Source organism: Sphaerodactylus townsendi, linkage group LG04 (assembly GCF_021028975.2).
Source record: "Sphaerodactylus townsendi isolate TG3544 linkage group LG04, MPM_Stown_v2.3, whole genome shotgun sequence".
Lineage (NCBI taxonomy): Eukaryota > Metazoa > Chordata > Lepidosauria > Squamata > Sphaerodactylidae > Sphaerodactylus > Sphaerodactylus townsendi.
Window position 1 is genome coordinate 94,785,672 of NC_059428.1, and position 20,733 is coordinate 94,806,404.

Genomic DNA, 20,733 nt, shown 5'->3' on the forward strand with positions numbered 1-20,733 from the left:
CCTGCGCTGCTGGAGCAGGCGCGCAGGGCCAGGGGGGCGTGTCCCCAGGCCTCGGCGACGCGCCGGAGGCCCGGGGACATGCCGGGTCGGCCGGGCGCCGGCGCTCCGTGGCGCCGGCTGCCCGGCTGTTCCCAGGACCGTCCATGCGGACGGTCCCAGCGTCGTCGGGTCGGCGTCATAAACGCCGACCCGGCCGTTTCCGCCTTTGTGCGGAAACGGCCAGAGTGAGAGAGCTCAAAATGCTTAAACATAAGATAGTCTGAGGCCATTTCAAGTTTGAAAGCAACCTCAGGTTTCTAAAGAATCTAGCTGAGGAAATGCTCCACATCAATAACAAATTTTCTTCATGTTCTGCAAACCTCCCTTTCCAATGATCACAGCAAGGCTAAATAGGAGAAATAACCTTAATTAGAAACATATAACAGACTTTGTATAAGTGTTGATTTATTCACACCTCACATTTCCTTTCAAAGTTCCTAAATAGGGCATTACTCATATACATTGTGTCCGATGATGTATAGTTCCTAAAAAAGGATTTTGGTTTTTTAAAATCTCTGCTGCATAATAAATCAATCTGTTTTTAGAGAAGGTTGAATAGCATGAAATGCACAATATATGGGAGGCCAGCCAAGAAGGCCAAGAGAGTCAAACTAGTCCCAGCTGAGTTTTATCCTTCAGTTTGCAGAAAGGACAACTTCAGGCATCAATTTTGGAATGTCAAAGAATTAATCTTTAAGAATTAATCTTTAATTTAAAAGAATTAATCTTTAAGTATTTATTTCTGTATTTCAGAGGTGCATTTGGATTTTCCATCTCAGGACTCAAACTGTCATGGGGCTGTGCCTGGGCCTAAGACATAAAGCTTAGCAATACCATTGGCTGTAACTAGCCTGTCTGAAATTCTGCCACTCAACTAAAATGGTGGCTTCCATACAGTCAACACAGGAGCATTTCAGGCTTTTGGTAGACTGGCCTCACAGGGAGGCAATCACTGAGATTTCCATGACACCCTCGCTCCAAAAATTTCTGCAGCCACCCAGAATTTCATGGTGGCCATTGTGAAAATGTCACCTGTGAAGGTTTATACTTTGATGTAAGTCCCAATGAGGTTGATGTGACTCGTTCCTTAGTAAAACAGCACACTTATCCAGACAAAGGCCTCCATTTGACACACTCAAGGCAATTATGCATTAGGTATAGAGGAGTATTGGGGAAAATGGCGCCTGGGGGTGACACCTGCTCTGGGTGCCCCCCCCCCCCCGTGCCCCCAAGCTTGGGCACAGGGGTGGCTCAAACAGAAACTGCAGTGGCAGCAGGGCAGCAGCACACCCCGAGGGCCTGGGGAGGGAAGGAGGTGGCTCCAATGGGTATGTGGCAGCAGGCCAGCTCTGTCTTCAGGCGCCTCTCCTGAGCCAACCCAACTCTTCCGAGCCAGGTCAGCGCAGGAGAGGAGGGGGATGGGGCGATTTTGCACATACCCCCTGCTGTTGCATCTGGAGTAATTTGACCCCCCCCCCACCTGTCCCTATGGGTGGTACACCACTGGTTAGGCATCATGAGAAAGAGAACTTTAAAAAATACTGCGGTTTCATTACTATCAGAAGTCTCCAGGTTCTGGGAGAGGCCCTTTCCGCACATGCAGAATAATGCACTTTCAGTCCACTTTCAATGCACTTTGTAGCTGGATTAGCAGAATAGCAAAATCCACTTGCAAACAATTATGAAAGTGGATTGAAAGTGCATTACATATCAGTAATGTTCCACACACGTTATTCATGTGATATGTGTGTGGAACATGTCTGCATGTGTGGAAGGGGCCAAAGGCTAGCCAAGAAAAGAAAAGAACCCCGATAGATGCTGGCAAAAAGTAAAGGTATGAAAAAAAATATTATTGCTGGCTATTATGTTTTAGACAGTCTTTCAGCTCTGGTAAATGGCCACAATTTACGACTAAGGACCGTTTAGGGAAGAGGCCCCTCTACTCGCCGTTTAGGGAAGAGTCCCCCCCCCCCCGCCCCGCAAGGCCAGCGGTGCTCCCTCCAGGGCCCGGCTGCCCCACCCGCATCCCCTGTTCCCGCGCTTCCGGGGCAGGAGCTGCACCTGTGGCTACCTCCGCCGTGGGCTTGCCCTGCGCCTGGTTTGGCGCGCGGGGCTCCACCCGGCTCGCGCCTGAGTGCGCACACGGCAGCAGTGCCATCGCCGGCAGCCGCGGCGGCGGAGGAGGCGGCGAGAGCTGGTTCTCCGCGAGCGAGGTGGCGAAGGCGGAAAGGCTGCGGGGCGCCTCCGTGGCATGGACGCCGTCCAGAGCCGTCCAGTGTCTCCTCGTGGGAGAAGGAGGCGGAGGCGCCCGGTGGAAGCCCGCGGCCGCAGCGCGCCAGTGCCCTGAGCGCCAAGCCGCGGTGCGGAGAGCGCTCCCTCCCCGGGCAGCCGGGCGGACGCCTCCTCGCGGGAGGGGGGGCTCTCCTCAGTCGCTCTCCTCCGGAGGAGCTCGGCAACAGTGCTGAGTGGGGGGTGGGGCGGGGGAAAGAGTCGCAGAAGGGGACGGTCGCCTCCGCCTCTCCCTCAGCGCCTCTCGGGCTGCCGGAACCGCGCGCGGCGGCCGTGGCTGCTGCGGCGGCGGCGGCGGCGGCGCGGCGGCGAGGCAGCCCGGAGCGGAGGGATGTGGGGCTTTTGGGGAGGCAGGCTCTTCGGCATCTTCTCCGCTCCTGTCCTGGTGGCCGTGGTCTGTTGCGCCCAGAGGTAGGAGCTGCGCCTGGCGGGAGGGGAGGGGAAGGAGGGCTGCGGCTCGAAGAGGAACCAAACTGACCAGACCTCCCCTAACCCCCTTTCTCCACTGCCCCCTGATTTCTCTCCCGCCTCACCTAACGCCTATTCTCCTTTCCTTTCCTCGCCTCACCTCCCTTGACTTCTCTCCCCCCGCACCACTACTTCACTTTTCCTTCCCTCGATCACCTTCTCTCCACTCCACTCTGCTCCGTTCCCCCCTCCGACTCCTTTCTGTCCACAGTGTGAACGATCCTGGCAATATGTCTTTCGTGAAAGAAACTGTGGACAAATTGTTGAAAGGCTACGACATTCGGCTCAGACCGGATTTCGGAGGTGAGAAAGCCAGGGTTTGTTTTCCTTTTTGTTTTGTTGGGAGGGGGAGCACTCTTTTGGGCACTCTTTGAGAGGGCTCGTAAATATCTCTGTGCCTTTGGTTCTGTCAAAAGGGGTCAAAAGGCAGAGTTTTGTTTAGAGAGACAAACAGAATATTATGTGTGGCAAACCCACGCCTCTCCTGTTTCTTCTCCTTAGGCCCCCCAGTAAATGTTGGAATGAACATAGACATTGCAAGTATTGACATGGTTTCTGAAGTCAACATGGTGAGTAGGTCTTCAGAAGGGAAATGATAGAAGTGGTATTTGTTTGAAGACAAAGCTCATTCAGTAATTCTGTTGAATACAATAACAACTAGGTGTTACTAGTTGTGTTTAGGCTCTTGCCCAGGGTTCTGTACCAGGAAACATATTGGATTCTCCACTGTTTAAAATTCACCTAAGTGAAGTTTTTAAAAGCAGACAGAATGCAGCAAGTATTTAGTTGGGGTCACGGTGTTGTGCCCTGACCTGGTTGACCCAGGCTAAGCCTGATCCCATCAGGCCTGGCTTTCGCAGTTTATCTCCAAAGCAAGGGCCTGGAGAATGGGAACATCAGGATGAAGGCTATTCAAGAAGAGGCCCTTTCAACAGAATCTCAGTGGACAAAAACTACCTCTAAACTCCTTCATGAAAGTTTTTCTGCATGTGACTGAAATGCAGAGGGACCAGTTGCTAGCCCTAAGTATGTTTGCCAGAGGTTCCCCTTGCCCAGTTGGATATTGCACTTTCCCAAAAATGGTGTGTTTTGTTGCTGTTACTCCACTGGATATTGCACTTTCCCAAAGATGGTGCATTTTGTTGCTGGGCAAAGACTTCTTTTGATTTGAAGAATGCTTGTAATGCAGCAGGAGCCAGCATAATGGCTGGCTCCAGTGTGCCGTATGCAGTTAGTTCTTGGATGTGGGTGTTTTGTTGATAGCATCAGCAGAGACTGCATGTTGAAGCTTACTGAAGGGAATGAATCCAGTTTTTAGAGTGCTGTCTCAGGTGCTGAAAGAGAACTTCTGTTGCCCAGATGCATCTGTTTGTTCTTGCTTCTTTTGGGGCTGGCAGATGTCATCATAATCAGAGCTTTAAATCTGTGCTGCTTTTATTGAGTGCAAAAGAGGCATTGTGCTGTCTAAATCATAATGGGGATGTATTACAAAACCCATGCTGTTTGTCATCTCTCTCTGTGTGTCATTTTCTGAAAATGAATAATAAATACCGGTATATGAAAATACCATTAATGAAAACAATTAGTATATTACACTGCTAACAATGAGCTAATTAGTAGCATTCATTTCAATTTAAGTTAATTTTAAGTAAAAATGGTAAACTTTTTGGGGTTATCTCTTGCTTTTAAGACCATACTCGATAAGAAATCTCTTACTTAGGAAACTTTCTTGCTAGTAGTGAATATAATAACAACTAGGTGTTACTAGTTGTGTTTAGGCTCTTGCCCAGGGTTCTGTACCAGGAAACATATTGGATGCTCCACTGTTTAAAATTCACCTAAGTGAAGTTTTTAAAAGCAGACGGAATGCAGCAAGTATTTAGTTGGGGTCACGGTGTTGTGCCCTGACCTGGTTGACCCAGGCTAAGCCTGATCCCATCAGATCTCAGAAGCTTAGCATGGTTGGCCCTGATTAGTGTGTGGATGGGAGACCACCAAGGAATCCCAGGGGTTTTATTCAGAGGAAGGCAATGGCAAACCACCTCTGTTTCTTTCTTGGAATCCCCTACTGGGTTGCCTGAAGTCAGCTGTAATGGCACTTTAAACACACACAGTAGTTTTATGCAGGTAAAACAGATTGATTTGCCATTTATTATTGAAATTGAACTTAGAAAAAAATTCTACCTTGTATCTAGATTCAGTAGATGGGAATGGGAAAAAGATAACTCATCTTGTTCAGCCTAAGATTAATTTGAAATAATCCTGGCATTGGTTGCTGATTTTGAGTAGTCTGTTTCAAACTCCCCATACTGAAAATGAGTATTTTTACAGTTTGCACCTTTGTGTTTGTTGCATTTGTCAGTGGTTCTTGAAATGTGGAGGTTGCTGATTTTTAAGGCCATGTCACACGATGAATAGGATATTTAAATAAAGAGTCAAACACAACAGAGTCAAAAGCTATATATGTGATTGTGATTGCCATTTGGATTTGTTAAGGTAGACTAGAACAGGTCCTGTGAAGGAGTGGGTGAGCTTCTACTCTTGTTCACTTCTCTCCCCCACCCCCTTCCCTGTCCTGCCCCTTATAACAGACAGGAACAAAGTTCCTGCTCTGCATTGCAAAAGTAGCTCATAGCAATAGTCAGTCTGGCCAGAATGGGAAATGGAATCCCACATTGAGTAAGGAAAGTCCAGATGCTTACCAGTCCTCTTGATTGTCCAGTTGTTGTGGCTGCTGTTGTACCTGTGGAAAATATTTCCATTTTAAGTCCTGCTGTCAGTGATCCCACCCACTATCTTAAAAGCTCAGCAGGTGCCAGAAGTAGTGGCAGGCTACCACAGAGCTCTGGTTTATGGTAATGTCACAAAAGAAATAATAGCTAGCATTTCATTAGCCTGCTAATTTCAGTAGCTAACATTGCAATTGTCATTATAGATGTCATTACATATAAAGATAAGATTAATGGCTGTTTTATTAGATGGAATTAGGGGAAGGGGATTACTGGTGATGTTATGGGATTATTTTATTCTGTTTGTTTTAAATTTGTGTTTTGTAAGATGACTTGAGCCACAAAAAGTGGGGTATAAATATTTTGATGAATAAAAATAAAATGAATAAGATGCTTGTAAGGGTGATAGCTGGAAATGGGCCTTTACTTTGCACCCCCAAGTTGCTCATCTTGGGTGAAAGAGGACTGGATCTGAGAGGGGCTGGGGAAGGGTAAGCAGAAGACTCCAGGTTCAATCCCCAGCACCTCCATTTTAAAGGAATCAGGTAGCAGGCAATGTGAAAGATCACTGTCTAAGACCCTGAAGAACTTTGCCTGTCTGAGCAGACAGTGCTGTTCTTGCTGGATCAAAAAAGTCTGATTCAGTATAAGGCAGCTTCTTGTGTGTGAGAATCAAAACAGGCACAATCTATGATATATTTCAGTAATCATGGCTAGTCAGTAAATTTATGGAAAAACCTGAACTCAACAGCTGCTGTATATCCCAGGGGAAAAGTTGCTGTCCTGTGTAGACCATAGGGTTTAGCTTGGGATAAATAAAAAGTGGGTGAAGTGAAAGATCTTTTCAGGACCCCAGAGAGACACTGCCACTGAGTGGACAATGCTGACTGTGGTCTGATTCAGTATTAGGTTGCTTGATATGTTCAAACACTTATGGGATTAGACTATATGAGGTGGCTTTTATAACTCATAGGTGACTGGAGTGGAGAAGTGTGTACCTAGAGGTATGCTTAACTTATAAAGATGACTGTATTCACACCACAGGATTCCCATTACCATTTAATATTTACCATGGTGGTGCCCTAAAGTGCAGTGCTTTACATCTCCACATAGGATTGAATGACAACAGTTCATTCTTCTGCAGAGGGTAGATAAAGGGGTGCCAATTGCAGCCTCCCTCTTTTTTTTTGAAACATAATGGATTTCTGAGAATTGGGGCCTCTACATCTTTCATTTACTTAGTGTGATGTAACATTAGGAACTGCTTTGAAACTTCTCATGAAAATTATGTCTTATCTATAAGTAATGATATTTACTAGAAACTTCACTAAAATGTATAACACCAGTGGTTTCCTATGTATAAACCAAATAATTTAAAATGAGTAAACAAGAATCAGCACTTATTGCAATATGTAATTATGCCATGGGAACATACAGGCATCTGGAATAGGTGTCATACTGTGGCTACACACATTTTTCATTTACCAGATTAAGCTGTTTTTAAAATGAAAGAGTATTTCACTAACATCTTCCTGCTTGTCAGACCAAATATTCATATTATGAAACTTCAAGAAGGTCTAGAAAGTAAAAAAAAATACAGTTCAATTAAAAAAATGCTTAGAGGCACAGAATATTTTTTAATCCAGCATAGTTGCTGAGTCATTATTATTATTCATACTTGATATAACAAAAACTCAAATCCATTTAAACCCAATCAAATACTTTAAAAAAATCTAACCTCAACAATCATGAAATAATTTATTTAAATCTAGATGTGCTAATAGTTTTTTAAAAATAAAGCTAGTTTTAGGAACTGGCATTTGGATCATTGGTATGTTTAAAATCCCAACTCTACCTTAAACATAGAGGATTAAAATTTTGAAGATATGCAAATAAATTAAATTACCACAAGATGTATTACACTGCCTGTAGGCAGGTGATAATTTGACTCATTACAGGCTTTGTTGCTAGCACTGTGTCATGTGTAACTGATTTCCAATACTTACCTTTAAAAATTATTGTAAAGTTGTAAATACAAACTTAGTAAAATATTATATAGGCTTATAGAATTCTACATACTCAACAGGATTTTATCATAGGGCCTCCATATGTCATGGTTAATGAAAGTTGGGTATTTTTCCTTTATGGTCTGTCTTTTAGAAAATGTATGTAGCAATATATTGGTTCTTGCTCTACTGTTGCTGCTTCCCTGATTTTTTTTTCATAATGTTCTTGAGTTATTCAGATATCACCTGGTAATTAGATGGAAGTTCTAAGTGTTAATTCTGGCCTTGCAAGTTCTAACAATTCTTAGATGTCTTGTGCAAAAGTAATTATAGAACTAAATGCTGTATGATTATGGGATCAAGAGCTGACCCCCTCCCCCAAGCCAGGAACATCATCTGTATGATGCTCTTATTACCTTATTATTTATCAATACAGCACCTAGTGCAGTCTTACTTCAACTTTCCCAATAACATACCAATTTATTACAATCAATGGCATATTCACAGAAAATGGAGCCTGGGGCAAGAACTGAGCCCCCCCCCCCCCATGGACCCGAGGGCAAGAACTGAGTTTTCTGCCACCACTGCCTAGCCCCACTCACGGCCTCCCTGTCAGGCATGGGGGCTGTCCTCAGGTTGCTGGCTCACGCCTGAGCTGCCTGCCAAGGGGCCACTTGCTGCTGAGCCACATCCACAGGCCTGCTGCCCTCCCTGTCAGATATGGGGACCATCCTTGGGCCTGACATGGAGGCTGGGGTCACTGGGCTCTTGTGGCTCACACCTGAGCTGCCTGCCAAGGGGCTGGTCACCATCAAGCTGCTTGCCACGGCCACAGGCCTCCTGCCCTCCCCTTACTGGCTTGCGTGGGGGGAAGGAGAAGGGGTGTGGGGTGTTTTTTCACTCCCACATGACTAAATAGGTGCTGCCTGGGGACATTTGCTCCCATATGTCTTCTGATCACCATGCATTAAGTTGTGCTTTTGGAAATTCCTGCCCCCTCATATATTTGAAAATTCTAAAGTGGTCACTAAAGAATTGGATGCAACTTAATTTTTTCACTTTGAGTTTATGATCAATTGGGAGTCAGCTCAGTTGATAGTTTCAATTTTTCAATTTGCTTTAGAATATCTGTCCAGCCCACACAGAGTCTTTTGAAGCATACACTTACATATATGAGCTATATGTGACCCTGGCCTATACAGTATTGATAGAATGCTCACAATTTTCCTTAGTGAAGTATACTGATATTAGTTGAATCAATTATGTCGGCATTAGGGAAATGCAAGTGGGCTATGTCTGCACTCTATCTCCAGCAAGGATAGCTTCAGTAGATGAGAATCTTAATGTTGAAAAGAAGGCACATAGGAGATTTTACATTCGTTAGTTTCGACAGGGGTCAAGCTGATGTTATACAGACTGAAGGCACTGTAGACATCTGAGTGCATTTTTGCTTTAAATTCAGTCTAGGTTTAATGTGGTGCACCAGTTAACTGAGTAAAACAAGGTCAGAAGATTAATTTGAAGTCAATGTACCTATATGATCAGGAGAGGGAATGCCTACGGGCAGATTTTGGGGGCCATTTCAGGCTGCTCCAGAAGGGAGGGGTGAGCATCAAAAGTTGCTCTTTTGTGAGCAGAAGTCCTTGACCTCACATATTTATGCCATTGTGTCCACTCCACCACCATTATTTTATTATTCATCAACTAACAGCAAAGAAAGCTTACAGAAAGCAGTTCCCTCGACCTACCCCACAGAGGGAATGACTACACAGACAGATGCAGTGAATCAAAAGAAGAAAAGACTAGCACGGAGCTGAGGGAGATCTCTGATCTCCAACTTTATCATCCAGTTATCAAGGCCCCTTGGTTGTTATTTGTTAAATATTGTGGACTGATAGTTCACTGCTGCTTGGATCTAGTAGTATGTTTTATTGAGGTGTATACATATATGTAAATTGTAAGACATCCCAAGCTTACATAATAACATCATAAGCTATTTGCCTTCTGCTGAGTGTACTTCGCATTTTTATGACTGAAGGTTTGGAGGAAGATGGGGATCACATGGCAAAATAAAGTATGTGCATTATTCCACACATATTCAGGCAGCCATTCTATCCTGACAGGTACCCTTCCTTACCTTATGATTTTTGCCCCTTTACCCCAGCCTGTCACTGGTATGATTACTGTAGCAGCTGCAGCAGCAATTAAATTGCCTCAGGTAGCTGTATTTTTAGAAAAAGGTTCTTTGCCTCCTCAATCAACTGCTGCATTGAGGCCACTTTTTCAAATTGGGTATTCTCTTCATTGATTTTTTTTAAAGGTACCCCTATAATAGTCCACTTGCTCTGCAATCACTGTAAAATAGATATGGTAGAAGTTAAGCAGAGGGGACAGTTTTGTGGGATATTTCACTGTAGCATGAGTCCCTTTAAGTGGAGAGGAACAGTGAGGGAATATGCCCTACTCATGCCATGCTGGGGCCAGTGTATGTAGACAGGGTAGGGGAGTATGCTGTGATGTAGGGGTAGGGGAGTATGTCCACTGCTCATGGTCCAATGCATTAGCCCTACCTCTGCTTATGCATTATAGCAGTGGTGGCGAACCTATGGCACGGGTGCCAGAGGTGGCACTCAGAGCCCTTTTTGTGGGCACGCGTGCACAGAGTTCGTCATGTGGGGGGATCTCCCACACACACACACATCTAGGCTGGCCTGGGCCACTGGACTTGATGTGTATGCACCTCAGTGAGCAGGGAGGACTTGGCTGGCGGGCCTGGAGCCTGTGCTCCAGGTGGCTGCTGCCCGGGGTTGGTACGTGCGAGGCAGCAGAGATGCTAGAGAGACACAGAGTGGCACATGTGGGACTTGCTGGAGGCTACAGCAGGCTGGCCCCTGCTTGAGGGGGTTATTCAGGTTAAATTGCTGCATTGGCATTTTGGGATAAATAAGTGGGTTTTGGGTTGCAATTTGGGCACTCAGTCTCAAAAAGGTTCGCCATCACTGCATTATAGGAACAGAGCCTGTGTACAAAGATTGTATGCATATAGCAACTGTGTGCCCATTTGGGTGCAAATGTCCAGGGGAGATGGAGCCAATGTACTCACTAGAGGGACCAGTCACTTAATTTTTATGCACTTTGTTCCTGTAGTCACACATACTGTGTGTACAGACCATAGAAGAAAGGCCTGAGAAGGTTTTTAAATATGTGACATGTTTTAGTCAGTTTTTATGTTGTTGCTGGATTTTAAATAGTTATGCTGTTGCCTGTATTAAAGTTGTGATAGCGTGAAGGAACTGTTTTAAACGTTCATATGTGCATGGCAAGTACTGATGGTTTTCAAGTGTACTTCTGTTGAAAATTTGTATAACTTGTTTTTATGCTGTTGGTTTTATGATTTTAAAGTCTCTGGAGGGATGTCATATATTCACAATAAATAACAAGTTTAGATAATTGCTGTATTTGATACTTCAGTATGGGCTATTTTGGGGGAAAAATCTATTATCCTCGGAAACTCTGATGATGTAGCAAAACACCAAATGATACATATTCTAATTTAGTAAAATAGTTTTTGTTGCAGCATTCGCATTGGACACTTAAATATTTTATGAGTATATATTCAGTATACAAGGAATATAGGATTACATATTTCTTACAAGGAATATAACGTTACATATTTCTTGAAAATGAGGACTATGCTTAGAGAATGACTCATTATTCATTTGCAGCTCTGTGATCTATACTATTCCAGAATGTGATCAGATGTTGCAAGGGTGAAGGAACACTAACAAACCATGCTATCTCTGTAACACTGCCATGAAAGCTGGCCATCAGTCTGGTTGTCTCTTGCCAGAACAATGCAGAAAAGCAGATAAGGGATAACTATGCCAGGAGGGGAGACTGTACAGATTATCACAAATTGTTGCCTGCTTGTTGCCTTGATCTTGAAATGTGGTGGTGACTCTGGGACATGCTAGGGTCGAGCAGGAATTTCCCAGAAGCCTTATCTTTTTCATGGTACAATTATACAATAGAAAACATTTTGGTTATTGCATCTATCCACTTCAGAAAGGCTTTCCATTAGAAGCATTCTTAAATAAACCTAAACTATTCAAGTAGCAGCACAGAATGGTTAATTAAGGGCACAAATTAGAGCCAATGTGGTTTAGTGGTTAGAATGTCAGACTAGGATCTGGAAGTTTCAGCTAGGAATCCCCACTCTGCTATGGAAGCTTGCTGGGTCGCACTCTCTCAGCCTAACCTATTTCACAGATTTGTTGTGAGGATAAAATGGAAGACAGGAGAAGGCTGTAAGCCACTTTGAGTGTGCTTTGCAGAAACAGGCAGGGTGTGAATGATGTAAATAAATAAATAAATATCATGAGTTTACATTTATCGTCTCATTATTCAATTGTTTAAAAAGAGTTCAATTCATTAGGAAAAGATGCTGAAATATAAAATAAACTTTTTTTCAAATGCCCTCACTATGAGGATTCTACTTCTGGTGGGTAAACAGATGGCATCAGTGGCCTAGGGTATCTTTTACCAGATTTGGCTGGTGAGACAGCTGTGACCCTTCCTGAGCAAGAAAAGTCTTGCAATGTGGTGTGTGGCCTGGTAACCTTTAGATTAAATTGCTGAGTGTGCTACATAGGGCTTCCCTTGAAGATAGTCTGGAAGCTTCAGCTGGTGTGTAATGCTGCAGCCAGAAAACTGACATGGATGGTCATAGGGACTGTATAACTCCAGTCTTTCTCCTACTACTCTGGCTCCAAATTTGCTTCCACACCCAATTCATGGTGTTGGCATTGATATTCAAAAAGGGATTGACTGCCTTGTTTCATATGAACCTACCCATTCATCCACTATCTTCAGGGGCTCTGATCTGCATTCTCCTGCCATGTCTCATGAGATGGGTGGTAACCCAAGCAAGAGGTTTTTCATGGCACCAGAACTTTGAAACTTGATGATGACTTTTTTGTTTTATTTGATGTAGCTCCAGTAACTGCTATTGTGTGTTTGTGTGTTCATATGTTTTTATTGAATTGTTCATATATACATACATTCACATGGAGAGAGTTTTAAACTGCTTTCGTGATGAAATATTTAGCTGACATTCACCACCTTGGGGGTCCTTTTTGGATAGAAAGGGAAGACATAAATATTTTAAATAAATACATAGTGCTGAAGGAGAAGGACAGGTGGAAGGAGAGAAAATGGAAAGACTTGTCAGGCAGAGTAGAAGAAGAGATAGAAAACTGGAGAGATAAAAGAAGAGGAGAAAGAGAAGAACAATAGAGAATGTATGTGTGTTAGAAGCTGAAAAATAACAATGGAAAAAAGCTCAGAATGTGTGACTAGCCAAAGGTCAACCAGCAAGCTTCCATGACAGAGTCAGGATTCAAACCTAGATTTTTCAGATGCCAGTCCAATACCTTAACCACTGCACAATATTGGCTCTCTAAAACCTAGAAGTTACTGTAGCATTTATTGGCATGGCTATGTAGAGCGAGCCTACATAAGGGTCAAGCTTATGAGCTAGACAAAATTGAAAGAAAATGTTCTTAGCAATAGTACCTACCCTTTCATTCACTGACAAGACCAGGGCTTCTAAGAACACCCCAAATCTCTTAACCTTTGTAGGGCCAGCCCACTTTTTAAGTCACCTAGGCAGTCACTTAAAACTCCAGAACTGGAGGGGTGCCATCTGCCCCATCTGCCAATGGCATCAGAATCTGTCATAGTAAGGGGCAGTCTTGCATGGTGACTTTGGCCCCAGTGGGCAGGCCCCAGTGAGCCTGGTGTTACCTTTCCTCCATCCCTCCAGTGGGGAGATAAGGGTAGGGGTGAGTCCTCTACCACCTTCTTTCTGGGGTGGAGTGCAGCTTCCCCATGGTCCAAGAAGAGAAGCACAGCAGCTTTTCCATGGTCCAAGAGGAGAAGCAAGACTTCTAGCAGCTGTGGCTTCCCTTTGGTGCTGGAGAGAGGAAAGCAGCAGGCAGATTACCATTGTGTGTGTGGAGTAAAGTCATTCTCCTAGGGCACCAAAGATCCTGGGGCTGGCCCTGTTAACTTGATGTAGTGAATGAAGCTTAGAATAATAGAATTAGAGTTGGAAGGGACCTTGAGGGCCATCAAGTCCAACTCCCTGCCTTGTAGGAATACACAATCAAAGCACTCCTGACAGATGGCCAGCCAGCCTTTGTTTCAAAACCTGCAAAGAAGGAAGCTCCATCACACTCTGAGGCAGTGTATTCCACTGTCGAACAGTCTTACCATCAGGAAGTTCTTCCTAACGTTTGGGAGGAATCTCTTTTCCTATACCTTTAATCCATTGCTCTTTGTCCTATTCTCTGGAGCAGCAGAAAAAAAAAAGCTTGCTCCATCTTCAACATCACATCCCTTCAAATATTTAAATATGGTGATTGTGTCACCTCTTAACCATCTCTTTTCCAGACTAAACATACCTAGCTCCCTAAGCCGCTTCTCATAGAACATAGAATCCAGACCTTTTACCATTTTGGGTTCTCTCCTCTGGACATGGTCCATCTTAATCCCATATAAAATTGATAAATTAATATCAGCCAGACAACATGCCTTCCTATCCAGCATTGCTGCCAGAATCAGAACCATTCAGAAGAGCTGAAAAGCTGAGAGTCAATACTCAGAGCCCTTCGGGGATTGGGCGGTATATTAAGTCAAATAAATAACTTCATGCTGCCTGCAACAGTGCTCTCCAGACTCTGTCCTATCTGTCTTATCTCTCAACAAAATTGTGACCATATATTCACTTTATATCACCATTCACATTCTTCATTGCAGTCATGCAGGGCTCAAGGCAAAAATAACTTTTGTATCAAAAAGCAAAAAATATGCTCAGTAATTAGAAAATGCATTTGAGATTTCATCAGCTGATCTTTGCAGTGGAACCACTTCAGCATGTACCCACTTATGGTTAACCCAGTGACCAACATTGAATAGCACAATATATTTTCTAGATAATAGGCAATGAGCTTGATATAAAATGTCTCATTCAAAAACTTCAAAAACTTCCCCCTCCCACCATTGTAAATTGCTTTTAAAATTACATAAAGGAGCTTATGCTTCAAAACAGAAATCAAGAGCTTGCATAAATAATGCTCTTATCCATTAACAAGTTATGTGTTCTTCATCTGTACATTTTAAAATGATGTAGTGCTTTGTCTTGAAACTAGAAAACCATTTGCAGTCACTGCTGATCCAGCAGCATCCATCCAAAATGGAATGAGGGAAAATCTTACTTTAGGATAGGGGTTGTTCTTTCCATCATTCCACCAAAAAACGGAAGGGGAGATATATAACCTAAAATCTAACTGGGGGAGGGGGGGACAGCACAAAGTGAAGAACTGGAAAAGCAAATCAAAATAGGGGATATGTGGTGTTGTGAAAGAAAGGGGTAGTATTTCAGTGCTGAATTCCATCAAGAGTTGCATGAACACGCCAGCATCTTATTGCCCGAGAAGGATAATTCCTAAAGAATCTGAAAAACAATATAATTTTTATTGTTTAAATAAAGTGATAAGGCCAAGAGAGAAGAACTTTTGTTCATGACCAGTACAGTTACATTTTTTTGCAGCTGCCATTAACAAGGAGTTGTCTGAAAGCACATAACATTGTTTATATTATAAAAGCTAGACAAGTCTTAGGATAATCATTGGCTGGATGTACAGGGTCCTTGAATCTTGCTTACAAATTTCTCTTTGCAAAGATAAAGTAGCATATAATATATGATTTGGGTGCTGTGTGGTTTCCGGGCTGTATGGCCGTGTTCTAGCAGCATTCTCTCCTGACGTTTCGCCTGCATCTGTGGCTGGCATCTTCAGAGGATCATGTCGTGTGGATTCTCTCACGTAAAAGCGTACGTTCTAGGCGGTTATAGATGCGGTGAGCCTGTGGTGTTTTGAAAGTCCTTTTGGCTGCAAGAAATGATGGGATAGTACCTGTGTCTCTGCAGCGCAGAAGAAAGGTTAGAGAACACAGTAAGTGTGCTTTCCTGAGCCGTAGTTTTTCCAATTTCCGTGTGTCTTGGAACAATTTCTCCCCGTAGAGACGTTCAATGTATTGTCGAAGGCTTTCACGGCCGGAATCACTTGGGTGCTGTGTGGTTTCTGGGCTGTATGGCCGTGTTCTAGCAGCATTCTCTCCTGACGTTTCGCCTGCATCTGTGGCTGGCATCTTCAGAGGACCCAAGTGATTCTGGCGGTGAAAGCCTTCGACAATACATTAATATATGATTTATTATTTGTTTAGGCCATTTCTGTATGAAAATACATGCTCAAGGCACTTAATGAAAGATAAAAGTATACATCCTTCCTTCTACTAGTAGAAGAACCACTCAAATTGGAGGAAGACTTCCTTGGCTGAAGTTTTCAGACATTTCTGAGTGGAATGGTGGGGTACGTCCTATGATAAGCAAATAAATGCAAATGTGATATTGGCTATCAACTCATACATGTCCCTGCTGTCATGAGTTCTTGTTCAGCATCCCAGGATCAGGAATACTTGTGAGGCATCCAGGATTGTGGCTGTAGGTTAATTGTCCTGCTGACTGCTTCTTATACAATTGCTAACTCCTGTTTTGGTAACTCCTGGAGATTTTGAGGATAGTTCCTCAGGAAGGTGGGATCTCCACAGGGATGTGATATTGTAGAGTCTGCCCTCCCAAGATGCTATTTCTTCAGGAAACTAACTGTAGTCTGGCAATCAGGTGCAATTCCATGAAAAAACCAAGCTTCACCTGCCAGATAGTAAACCTACTTTTCCACCACTATTGCTGTTGCTGAAAAAAATGTCTCTTCAGCAGCAAAAGAGAAAGTGCTTTAGGCAGTTAGGAAGAAAAATTTAAGCAACTTCTTTCCTCCAGGTCCCAGAGACCCTTTCTTCCCATCTCTCATCCCAAATGGGGCATTTCTTTTGTTTGTTTTCTTAACAATATGGCTTTATCCATAATTTCTCAGCAATACATACAAAATACATTACCTCATAATATATTAATACACTCAGGTTGAAATCCCCACTCAACCGCAGAAGCTCTTGGGACAGTTACTCACTGTCTCAACCTTACCCACTTTATGAAGTTATTGTTGTGAGGGTCAAACAGAGGAGGGAGAAACAATGTTTGGTCCCTGTTGAGGAGAAAAAAATGAGTATAGATAACTATAATACATGCTTATTCTAGCAGCGCATATCAGAATGGAATCACTGAGGAAAACATCTTTTTCCAAGGACAGATTGCTACAGTCTGAGTGTAAGGAAATATCCCCAAATCAGAAGCAATAAGTAAAGATGCCAATATTTCCTGGGACAGCTAACAGCTGTTCTTTTGCTGTGCAAATGTCACAACCACATGTTCAGAAAGAGGCCAATATTAATAACCAATCCATCACAAATCCCAGATCATGTTCTGTATATAATTCGCCATCTACATTATTTTGGATTAGCTCATCTAAGTTTATTTAAGCTATTTTTGCAAAAAGACAAGGAATAGTATAGATCATACTATATAGATATTACTTTTAACCTCAGTTAGCTGAGCCTATTTCTAGAAAGGTAGAAGTAGTAATTAAGATGCATAGTTGTTTATCAGGGACGTAAACTTCACTGCCCCTCTGGGATTTCCCATTGGAGCAATCTCTCCCCCCACCCTCAGTCCAGACTGACAGGTACCATCAGGAAGCTGCCCAGGCTGTTAAATTTAGTCAGTCCTGTTTGTCTTTACAGCAAGTTAGCAAGCTCACTGGTGGAATTTATCTAGCAATCAGAAGGCCTCAGTGGTTGTGTTCCCTTGGCCTGTAACAACCCCCCCCCATTAGATAATAGATTAATAATGGATCAAAAGAATGATGGGTTGCCTTTGCAGATGGGATTATAATAATAGCAGCATTACTATGTCTTGGTGGGCCCTTCCTTAGACAAATAAACAGACCAATCTCTATTTTATCTTTAGCTTTGGGTGGGAGAGGAAAAACCGGCTCCTGAAAGATGACATGGTTATTATGCTTTCTAGGCCCTCCTTCAAATAAAGATGCATTTCCATTTGATATTTATCTCTATGTGTTTCTAGGGTTCAAAAATCTTTTGTGCAAATTCTGGAAGTTGTGTGTTAGTATTCATACAATGGGATCTGCTTTAGAGAAAAAGAAATGAAGGACATGGAAATATTTCTGACTTTAGTGGGATTGCCAGCTCCAGGTTGAGAAATATTTGGAAATGTTGAGGGTGGAGACTAAGGAGGGTGGGGTTTGGAGAGGAAAGGGACTGCAGTAGGATAAAATACCATAGAGTTCTATTTCCACAGAAGGCATTTTCTCCAGGTAAACTGATCTCTGTTGCATGGAGATCAGTTTTAATAACGGGAGATCTCCAGCCACCATTTAGAGGTTGGCAATGCTATTCTTTAGCCATTTTTATTTGTTTTTTTATCTATATGGGGAGGAGAATATAAGGCTGGTTCCCCAAGTGTAGAAATAAGCATAAGCATTTATTGTCATTGTGCACGCACAATGAAATTTACAGCAGCATTCCTCGATGCACACAATTTCAGACTCATACCCCCTCATCACTTTCCCCTTCCTCCACCCATCCCTACACAGCCCCAACACATCAACACGAAGCCGCGGAGTTTAGCATAGCCACAGCTCTAGAGTAGAAGCTGTCTCTAAGCCTCTTTGTCCTAGTTTTGATAGACCTGTATCGTCTGCCAGATGGTAACAGTTCAAAAAGAGTGTGTGCTGGATGAGATGGGTCTCTCAGAATATTTTGGGCCTTTTTTAGGCTTCGGGAATTATAGAGTTCTTCCAAGGAGGGGAGAGGGCAGCCGATAATCCTCTGTGCAGTAGTGATCACCCTTTGGAGCGCCTTCCTATCCGCCACTGTGCAACTGGAGAACCATACACAGATGCAATAGGTTAAGACACTCTCTATAGCACAGCGGTAAAAGGACACCAGGAGTTTTCCATTCAGTTGTTGTTTCCTTAAAAGTCTCAGATAGTACAGTCTTTGCTGGGCCTTCTTAACCACCGCGGCAGTCTGTACGCCCCAGGTCAAGTCCTCTTTAATCATAACGCCCAGAAATTTAAAACTAGCCACCCGCTCTACTTGATACTGTTGCCCTGGATTAGGGGTGTGGAAAATAAATTTGATGACCTAGAGGTTGGCAACCCTATCCTGTCTGCATTGTAATACATTCACATACTTCTTGAGAGGTTTCCTGTTTCCTTCAGTGGGATTTGAAACACTAAACAACTTGATATAGGTGGGTTGGTGGAGGCTGTATATTGAACTTGCAATGAGATGTTACACTTGCCCATAGCCTCATGCCAGACTGCCATCACAGGTATGCCATGGCATAAAATGTACACTTCACAAGCACAAAGACAACAGCAATTTTTAATCTAATGTAGAGATATTGTGCCAATTGGACCCACTGTGAATAAGAATGTGTACGACAGTGACGCTCTGTAGTTTGGGAGCCACATGTGGCTCTTGACATCCCACACACAGATCTTCCAAGCACTGTTCCCCACTGTGGCACCATTTCAGAATTGTAGGCAAGGCCCATGCCTGACAGATCTTGGTTTTGGTAGGTAATTTCCAGCTTGAAACAACAGAGGAAATGAGTAAACTGCAGTCCTTCCTGAATTGCCAGTGATAGAAATAAATATGGCTTCTTTGGCTGATGGTATTTGCAAATATGCTGCAGAGTGAGTACTCCTGGTGTATGTGCATGCCCAATTAATATGTTACACATATGCACAATAAGAGTGAGTCCATACTCAGTATACACACTTTGCCAAAAATAGAAACAAACTTTAGCAATGCAGAGGGGTACTTTATAGAAACTCTCTCCTTTGCTGCTTTTCCTTTGCTTTTTATGTGCAGTTCTTCTTGGCTACTAATCTGCCAACTATTTTGAATTTTCCTAGAAAGGATGTTTTTGTGCAGAGTATTGGTACTGAAAAAAGTGGCTGTGTTCTTTCCTTCTGCTACTCATTTCTTTAACAATACATTACCAGGGTGCTAATGAACTAGTGCGTTCAATGGGCAGAACAAAAAGAAGCTGTTTTTCCTCTCTAGAATCTTATAGCATTATATAAGCTTCCCCTTTAAGTCCACAGTGCAATTTGTTTGCTGTTCTCAATACATTCTTGACATCTTTAATAAACACCCAAGTTGCCTAACCACCTTCAGTTTGAGGGGAAAAAAGAGGATCCAAAATAGACTATTATGATAAAGTACATAGCCAATGACAGTCCGCTTATGGTGACTAAAATTAAAACTGAAAAACATTTTGGTAACTGTACTAAGAATTTACAAGATGGGTGTTATCAATTAGTGCACTGGTGAACGCCAAACTGAAAAATTGTTTATCTTTCACAAATGACAAATCATTGCTTGTGTGAGCAGTAATTGGATGCGATGTTGATGAAGACAAAGTGTAGAAGTGCCAGTTTGACTATTCATTTTTAGCATGCACCTATACAATTACATTCTTGAGCTTCCATGAGGATTGTACCTTCTCAGTGATCTTATTTATTAAATGTTTATTAAATTACCATGCAGTCCAAAAGTAACTTACTACAATCTAAGCACGTTCATTAGACTGGGGTAAGTCTGCATAGGATTGTACTATAAGAGAACAATCCTGAGTATAGTTGTTGTGGGTTTTCCGGGCTGTGTGGCTGTGGTCTGGTAGATCTTGTTCCTAACATTTTGCCTGCATCTGTGGCTGGCATCTTCAGAGGTGTACCGCAGAGGGAAGTCTGTTACACACTGTCTGGACACAGTATGTAACATATTTCCCTCTGTGATACATACATCTCTAAAGATGCCAGCCAGGCAGCCACAGATGAAGGTGAAACATTAGGAACAAGATCTACCAGACCACAGCCACACAGCCTGGAAAACCCACAACAACCAGTTGAATCCGGCTGTGAAAGCCTTCGACAATCCTGAGTATGTCTGCTCAGTATCCTGTCAGGTCTTATTGAGTGGGGCTTACTGGCCACTCTCATTTTGTTGCCATGCAATATATTGCATTGTTTTTCCTGGCTTCTCTGTTTGGCAGCAATCTTAGAACCTCCTACACTAGAACAACTGACTCTGTGAAACCTGCAGATATGGGGGGGGGCGGGATCTCATTACAGGAAGCCTTCTCAACAGACTTG

At 43.1% G+C, this 20,733-nt stretch overlaps 1 protein-coding gene across 1 annotated transcript in view; it reads left to right on the plus strand.

Annotated features, from left to right (window-relative positions):
* The first annotated feature begins 2,528 nt into the window (after positions 1–2,528).
* Positions 2,529–20,733, plus strand: part of GABRB3 (gamma-aminobutyric acid type A receptor subunit beta3) — a 230,007-nt gene continuing 211,802 nt past the window's right edge. Inside the window, exons 1-3 of the mRNA XM_048494338.1 lie at positions 2,529–2,739; positions 3,008–3,099; positions 3,298–3,365. Of these exons, the coding sequence (XP_048350295.1) occupies positions 2,660–2,739; positions 3,008–3,099; positions 3,298–3,365 (240 nt within the window). The 5' untranslated portion in view covers positions 2,529–2,659. The remainder of the gene's footprint in view (positions 2,740–3,007; positions 3,100–3,297; positions 3,366–20,733) is intronic.